This window comes from Silurus meridionalis, chromosome 2 (assembly GCF_014805685.1).
Source record: "Silurus meridionalis isolate SWU-2019-XX chromosome 2, ASM1480568v1, whole genome shotgun sequence".
Lineage (NCBI taxonomy): Eukaryota > Metazoa > Chordata > Actinopteri > Siluriformes > Siluridae > Silurus > Silurus meridionalis.
In genome coordinates, this window is record NC_060885.1 from 1368632 (window position 1) to 1376131 (window position 7500).

At 47.7% G+C, this 7500-nt stretch overlaps 1 protein-coding gene across 3 annotated transcripts in view; it reads left to right on the top strand.

Annotated features, from left to right (window-relative positions):
* Nucleotides 1-7500, top strand: part of spag5 (sperm associated antigen 5) — a 19020-nt gene that overhangs the window by 9291 nt on the left and 2229 nt on the right. For 2 of the 3 annotated variants that reach the window (XM_046875374.1, XM_046875382.1), the window contains exons 13-20: nt 1395-1542; nt 2033-2083; nt 2276-2450; nt 6035-6168; nt 6316-6490; nt 6583-6709; nt 7121-7204; nt 7375-7500. The exon at nt 7375-7500 is cut by the window's right edge and continues 4 nt beyond it. In XM_046875374.1, coding sequence (XP_046731330.1) covers nt 1395-1542; nt 2033-2083; nt 2276-2450; nt 6035-6168; nt 6316-6490; nt 6583-6709; nt 7121-7204; nt 7375-7500 — 1020 coding nt within the window. The remainder of the gene's footprint in view (nt 1-1394; nt 1543-2032; nt 2084-2275; nt 2451-6034; nt 6169-6315; nt 6491-6582; nt 6710-7120; nt 7205-7374) is intronic. The other variant, XM_046875390.1, reaches the window with a different exon arrangement.

Here is a 7500-nt window from a genome sequence, read left to right on the forward strand (position 1 = left end):
CCTCCAGAGCTGATTGTTAGACAGAGTTTTCTAAAGGAGATATGCAGACCTGCAGTAACTACAGGGGAATAAAGTTGATCAGTCACACCATGAAGTTATGGGAAAGAGTAGTGGAAGCCAGGCTGAGAGAAGAGGTGACCATCTGTGAGCAGCAGTATGGTTTCATGCCGAGGAAGAGCACCACAGACACATTATTTACTTTGAGAATGTTGATGGAGAAGTATAGAGAAGGACAGAAGGAGCTGCATTGTGTGTTTGTGGATTTAGAGAAAGCGTATGACAGGGTGGAGAGAGGAGTTGTGGTATTGTATGAGGAAGTCTGGTGTGTCAGAGAAGTATGTGAGGGTGGTGCAGGACATGTATGAGGACAGTGTGACAGCAGTGAAGTGTGCAGTAGGAACAACAGACTGGTTCAAGGTGGAGGTTGGACTGCATCAAGGATCTGCTCTGAGCCCTTTCCTGTTGGCAGTGGTAATGGACAGGTTGAAGGACGAGGTCAGACAGGAGTCTCTGTGGACTATGATGTTTGTGGATGATATTGTGATTTGTGGTGATAGTAGGAAGCAGGTGGAGAAGAGCCTGGAGAGGTGGAGGTACACGCTGGAGAGAAGGGGAATGAAAGTCAGTAGGAGTAAGACAGAGTACATGTGTGTGAATGAGAGGGAGGGCAGTGGAGTAATGTGGTTGCAGGGAGAAGAGGTAGAGAAGGTGGAGGAGTTCAGGTACCTGGGGTCAACAGTGTAAAGTAATGGAGAGTGTGTTAGAGAAGTGAAGAAAAGAGTGCAGGCAGGGTGGAGTGAGTGGAGAAGAGTGATAGCAGGAGTGATTTGTGATAGAAGAGTATCTGTGAGAGTGAAAGGGAAAGTTTATAGGACTGTGGTGAGACCTGAGATGTTGTATGGATTAGAGACAGTGACATTGAGTAAAAGACAGGAGGTGGAGCTGGAGGTAGCAGAGCTGAAGATGTTGAGATGTTCGTAGAAAGTGACGACGATGTACAGGATTAGAAATGAGTTTATTAGAGGGACAGCGCATGTAGGATGTTTTGGAGACAAGGTGAGGGAGGTGAGATTGAGATGGTTTGGACATGTGCAGAGGAGTGACATGGGGTATATCAGTAGGAGAATGCTAAGGATGGAGACACCAGGAAGACCAAGAAGGAGGTTTATGGATGTGGTGAGTGAAGACAGATGTAGAGGACAGGGGGGTATGGAGACGGATGATCCTCTGTGGCGCCCCCTAATGGGAGCAGCCGAAAGAAGAAGATTTGTACATATAACCAGAGTGTTCAGACAGGTTTATAGGGAGTACGGATACTTACAGAATACATTCTAATTGTGTGTGTGTGTGTGTGTGTGTGTGTGTGTGTGTGTGTGTGTGTGTGTGTGAGACAGAGATGGCGGTTCTGCGTGAGCAGCTGTCTGAGGTAGAGGATGAACGTTCTCAGTTACAGAGGAAGAGTACTGAACTCTCTGCTACGGTTTCCTCTTCTCTCGCCTCTTACACTTTCCTGGAGCAAACACTCGCTTCCGAGACCAGCAAGTACGCCCTACACACACACACGCGCGCGCACACACACACACACACACACACACACAGAATTTAATCATGTATTTCTTAGTTTCCTGCATTACCCAGAATTCTTTGGTGCAGCAGAGATTAGCTCTCATGCTCCTGGACTAAACAGGAGCTCAAACAGATGATGCCAATGTCGAGCTAATAGAGCTGTCAGTGCTAACATGGTACAAGCCAAGGCTCTAGTGTAGAACTGCACTGCATTCTGGGATTTTAAGTCCAGCTTTATATCTGAACTGAATTTCTCATTATTGTGATGAAATATTATTAATAATTTTTTTAAATCATATTTGTTTAAAATCAGAAACATGTTTAATGTGCTCCAGGGGTGGGGTTTGGTGCCCTCCAGGGGCGGGGTTTTGTTGGTGGGGTTTGAGGTGCTGTGGGTGGAGTTTATCCCCTGTGAGGTAGTGATCAGTGATGCTGGTGTGAGCTGATGATGATTTTATCGTTTCAGATTGCAGCGCTCACTGCACGACACTCAGCAGGCCACTGAGAGAGCAGACAGGTGTATACACACACACACACACACACACACACACACACTCACCTGTAGAACTGAGTGATGTGGGTGTTGTATACACTCATTATTATTCCTGTTTTCATTTCTAAAGGGTGTATAATTAAACTGTTGGATTTTGATTTTGTGTTGACTCTGTACCTGATTGTGTGTTTATTTACCCCTGCCCCTTCCCTGTAGTCTCCAGGCTGCCCTGGTTGTGTGTGAGAGGAGGGTGGGGGAGTTAGAACAGATGTTGGAGCAGAGAGACCATCTAATCTCTGAACTCAGCACTGAAACGGAGAACCAGCAACTGCAGCTGCACAGACTCACACGAGTCCAAACTGAACTGTCTAACACCAAGGAGATGAGTGAGGTACAAACACACACACTTACATCTTCACTGAGACATCACTCATTATGACCTATAGTCTATTATAGAGTTATCATATCTAGTGTGGTGGTAAGAGTGTGGGGGGAGGGATGAGGGTGAGTTCGAGGGGGATGAGGGTACGGTTTAAGTTGATGGGCATGAGGGGGATGAGGGTAAGGGTGAGGTTGACTGGGATGAGGGTAAGGGTGAGGTTGACTGGGATGAGGGTGAGGTTGACTGGGATGAGGGTAAGGGTGAGGTTGACTGGGATGAGGGGGATGAGAGTAAGGGTGAGGTTGACGGGGATGAGGGTAAGGGTGAGGATGACTGGGGTGAGGGGATGAGGGTGAGGTTGACTGGGATGAGGGTATGGGTGAGGTTGACTGGGATGAGGGTATGGGTGAGGTTGACTGGGATGAGGGTAAGGGTGAGGTTGACGGGGATAAGGGTGAGGTTGACGGGGATGAGGGTAAGGGTGAGGTTGACGGGGATAAGGGTGAGGTTGACGGGGATAAGGGTGAGGTTGACGGGGATGAGGGTAAGGGTGAGGTTGACTGGGATGAGGTGGATGAGGGTAAGGTGAGGTTGACTGGGATGAGGGTATGGGTGAGGTTGACTGGGATGAGGGTATGGGTGAGGTTGACTGGGATGAGGGTAAGGGTGAGGTTGACGGGGTAAGGGGAGGTTGACGGGGTAAGGGGAGGTTGACGGGGATAAGGGGAGGTTGACGGGGATAAGGGGGTTGACGGGGATGAGGGTAAGGGTGAGGTTGACTGGGATGAGGTGGATGAGGGTAAGGGTGAGGTTGACTAGGGTGAGGGGATGAGGGTATGGGTGAGGTTGACTGGGATGAGGGTAAGGGTGAGGTTGACTAGGGTGAGAGGGATGAGGGTATGGGTGAGGTTGACTAGGGTGAGGGGATGAGGGTATGGGTGAGGTTGACTGGGATGAGGGTAAGGGTGGTGTTGACTAGGGTGAGGGGATGAGGGTAAGGGTGAGGTTGACTGGGATGAGGGTAAGGGTGAGGTTGACTGGGATGAGGGTAAGGGTGAGGTTGACGGGGATGTGGGTAAGGGTGAGGTTGACGGGGATGAGGGTAAGGGTGAGGTTGAGAGGGGTGAGGGTAAAGAAAATGAGGGTAAAAGTGAAGGGGTGAGGTTAAGTGGATGAGGGTATGGGTGAGGAGGGTGAGGGTAAGGGTAAGGTTGACTGGGATGAGGGTAAGGGTGAGCTTGAGGGGATGAGGGTAAGGGTGAGGTTGACTGGGATGAGGGTAAGGTGAGGTTGAGGGGATGAGGGTAAGGGTGAGGATGAAGGGGATGAGGGTAAAGAAGATGAGGGTAAAAGTGAAGGGGTGAGGGTGAAGTGGATGAGGGTATGGGTGAGGAGGGTGAGGGTAAGGGTAAGGTTGACTGGGATGAGGGTAAGGGTGAGGTTGAGGGGATGAGGGTAAGGGTGAGGATGAAGGGGATGAGGTGAGGGTGACGGGGATGAGGATAAGGGTGAGGTTGAGAGGGGTGAGGTAAAGAAGATGAGGGTAAAAGTGAAAGGGTGAGGGTGAAGTGGATGAGGGTATGGGTAAGGAGGGTGAGGGTGAAGGAGATAAGGGTGAGGTTGAGGGGATGAGGGTAAAGAAGATTAGGGTAAAAGTGAAGGGGTGAGGGTGAAGTGGATGAGGGTATGGGTGAGGAGGGTGAGGGTAAGGGTAAGGTTGACTGGGATGAGGGTAAGGTGAGGTTGAGGGGATGAGGGTAAGGGTGAGGATGAAGGGGATGAGGGTAAGGGTGAGGGTGACGGGGATGAGGATAAGGGTGAGGTTGAGAGGGGTGAGGGTAAAGAAGATGAGGGTAAAAGTGAAGGGGTGAGGTGAAGTGGATGAGGGTATGGGTGAGGAGGGTGAGGGTAAGGGTAAGGTTGACTGGGATGAGGGTAAGGGTGAGGTTGAGGGGATGAGGGTAAGGGTGAGGATGAAGGGGATGAGGGTGAGGGTGACGGGGATGAGGATAAGGGTGAGGTTGAGAGGGGTGAGGTAAAGAAGATGAGGGTAAAAGTGAAAGGGTGAGGGTGAAGTGGATGAGGGTATGGGTAAGGAGGGTGAGGGTGAAGGAGATAAGGGTGAGGTTGAGGGGATGAGGGTAAAGAAGATTAGGGTAAAAGTGAAGGGGTGAGGGTGAAGTGGATGAGGGTATGGGTGAGGAGGGTGAGGGTAAGGGTAAGGTTGACTGGGATGAGGGTAAGGGTGAGGTTGAGGGGATGAGGGTAAGGGTGAGGATGAAGGGGATGAGGGTAAGGGTGAGGGTGACGGGGATGAGGATAAGGGTGAGGTTGAGAGGGGTGAGGGTAAAGAAGATGAGGGTAAAAGTGAAGGGGTGAGGGTGAAGTGGATGAGGGTATGGGTGAGGAGGGTGAAGGAGATAAGGGTGAGGGTGAAGGAGATGAGGGTTAGAGTGAAGGGGGTATGGGTGAAGAAGATGAGGGTGAAGAAGATGATGGTGAAGGAGATGAGGGTAAGAGTACTAGTGAGAGGTAATAAAGGGGAAACAATGAGTGTGATGAATTGAAGTAGGGCTGCAACTAACGATTATTTTGATAATTGATTAATTGGATGATGATTATTATTATTATTTTTTTAATAATTTAGAATTTGCATTGTTTTTAATGAGAAATGCAGATGGCAAGTTGACAACCATGCTTTAATAATCAATATAAAATACAACATTGTTTTGACTATTTTTTGAAATAGAGTTTTGTTTAGCTGTGAAGATGCATCTAGAATATAATTAATAATTATAATAACCAATAATTAATTTAATTTTGTATAATAATTAAATATATGCATAAATTAAATATACAAATATTGAAAATAAGCATTTGAATGTAGTAAAGTCTCGGTAAATCACGATTAAAAACACACGTTACTGTTGTAGTAGACGAAAGCTATAAGAAGAGAATGAAATGGAGAAATGCAGGACGTCTACAGGCTTCATTTAAAAATAGAAACAATAATAATTAATGTACAGATGCATAAACAGTCGCTGAAAACCACATCAGTGAGTAAAAATGTGATTGTTTACTGCTGCTTTTAGACTGAGTGTTTGTTCACAGCGGTTTCATTGAATCACGATGTCTGAAGTGAACTGATTGTGTGACCTGACGCTCAGGTCCAGTTTACACAAGAACACCTCATTAAACGACACCATTTTCACCAGTTTTTACTCCCCGTGCTGATGTTTCACCCTCATCCGTGACTCCACTGTGTTTTCTTTTCACGTGCTCGTGCATCACTGTGGTACTTCCATGCTCAGGCTTCTTTGTTGAGTTTAATAAAAAATGCTGTGATGTCGGAACTCTCCACCATTTCACAAGCGGGTGTGTTCTCTTATCGTCACGCAGACCCGTAACTTCAGTAGCCCAAACAATCACTAACGCCACTCGCTGACGAGTTTCATCATCAATTATTATTGATTTTATTGATTAGTTGTTGCAGCCCTAAATAAAACCGTGTGTGTGTGTGTGTGTGTGTGTGTGTGTGTGTGTGTGTGTGTGTGTGTGTGTGTGTGTGTGTGTGTGTGTGTGTGTGTGTGTAGTTCCTTCAGGCGGAGAACGAGATGACCCGAGAGCAATTGGCTGAGAGTGAGGGATTGCTGCGTTCACACCTTCAGGGTCTAAGAGAGAGAAACTTGGAGTGTGAGGACCTCCGAGTGGAGATTCAGCAGCTGCGGTAACACTAACACACACACACACACACACACACACACATGGACAAGCAAACACAAAAACACCCACCTTTGGCCCTATTACAGTTGTGTTCTGAACATATAAGTGTGTGTGTGTGTGTGTGTGTGTGTCTGATGGTGTGTATGTGCAGTGTGGAGAAAGAGTGTGTGCAGCAGGAGCTGGTCAGTACTCGTGATAAAGCTCGGCTCATGCTGTTGGATCAGGGAGAACAGCTGGCTCAGGCCACACTGGACACCTCTCTACTGCTGCAGCGTGTGTGTGCTCTCAACATCATCACACACACCACTGAGCACCACAACCACAAGGTACACGCACACGTTATACGGTGAATTAAACATGCAGCCCGACGTGAGGCAGAGCTGCTGCTCCAGACATTTAATCCCCCTCTCTTTCTCAGAGTGAAGATGGTATGGTCCAGACTGACCCTTCAGCTGTTCCTCAGCCCAGCAGCTCGTTCCTTCACTGTGTCATGAACGCCCTGACTGAAGAGCAATCATGTGCCTCAGAGCCACCGACTCTCCCAGGTGTGTACACACACACACACACACACACACACACAGAGACCGGGGTAGAGGGGTAGATACTGGACAGCCTGAAGGGTAAATAAAGGGGTATGTAAGATGACTGATAGATCAGATTATTATATGAAGTAAGGGGCAATTAAAGGTGCTGTAGGTATTTTTTTTACTCCTAACGAGTACAAAAATCCCAGACCATGATTAAGGTCACACTGATGAAACCTGGGTTCTGCCCTGAACACCTAATCACCTTAGGGTCAGGTAAGGGCAAGTGGGCGGAGCCTAAAAACCTGTGGGCGCCGACTCAAGTGAATTAACTAATAATAATATTACCTGGTGACAGTATTTAATAATAAAACATACAGTGTCCCAGAATACAGTGTGTGTGTGTGTGTGTGTGTGTGTGTGTGTGTGTAGAGGAAGAAGACCCAGTTGAGAGCATGGGCAGCAGGAGCAGTGCCTTCACTCGGATCACACCGTCTGAACTCCCAAACGGTATCGGTATCACACTCATAATATCTATTATATGGTGTGTGTGTTTGTGTTATAAATGTCTATACAGTATATTAAGAGATACAGATGGTTGCATTGTGTTACACCTGCACCTGTTGTTTTATAGTGTGTGTGTGTGTGTGTGTGTGTGTGTGTGTGTGTGTGTGTGTGTGTGTTAGATGCGAAGTGTGGTACCACTCTGCTGGAGTTGTTATCATCTCTGGGTGAGAGTGTGTCGGTGCTCCACCAGGCCATTGAGCAGCTGAAACAACACAAAGACTCTGAAATACACACACTTCAAAAGA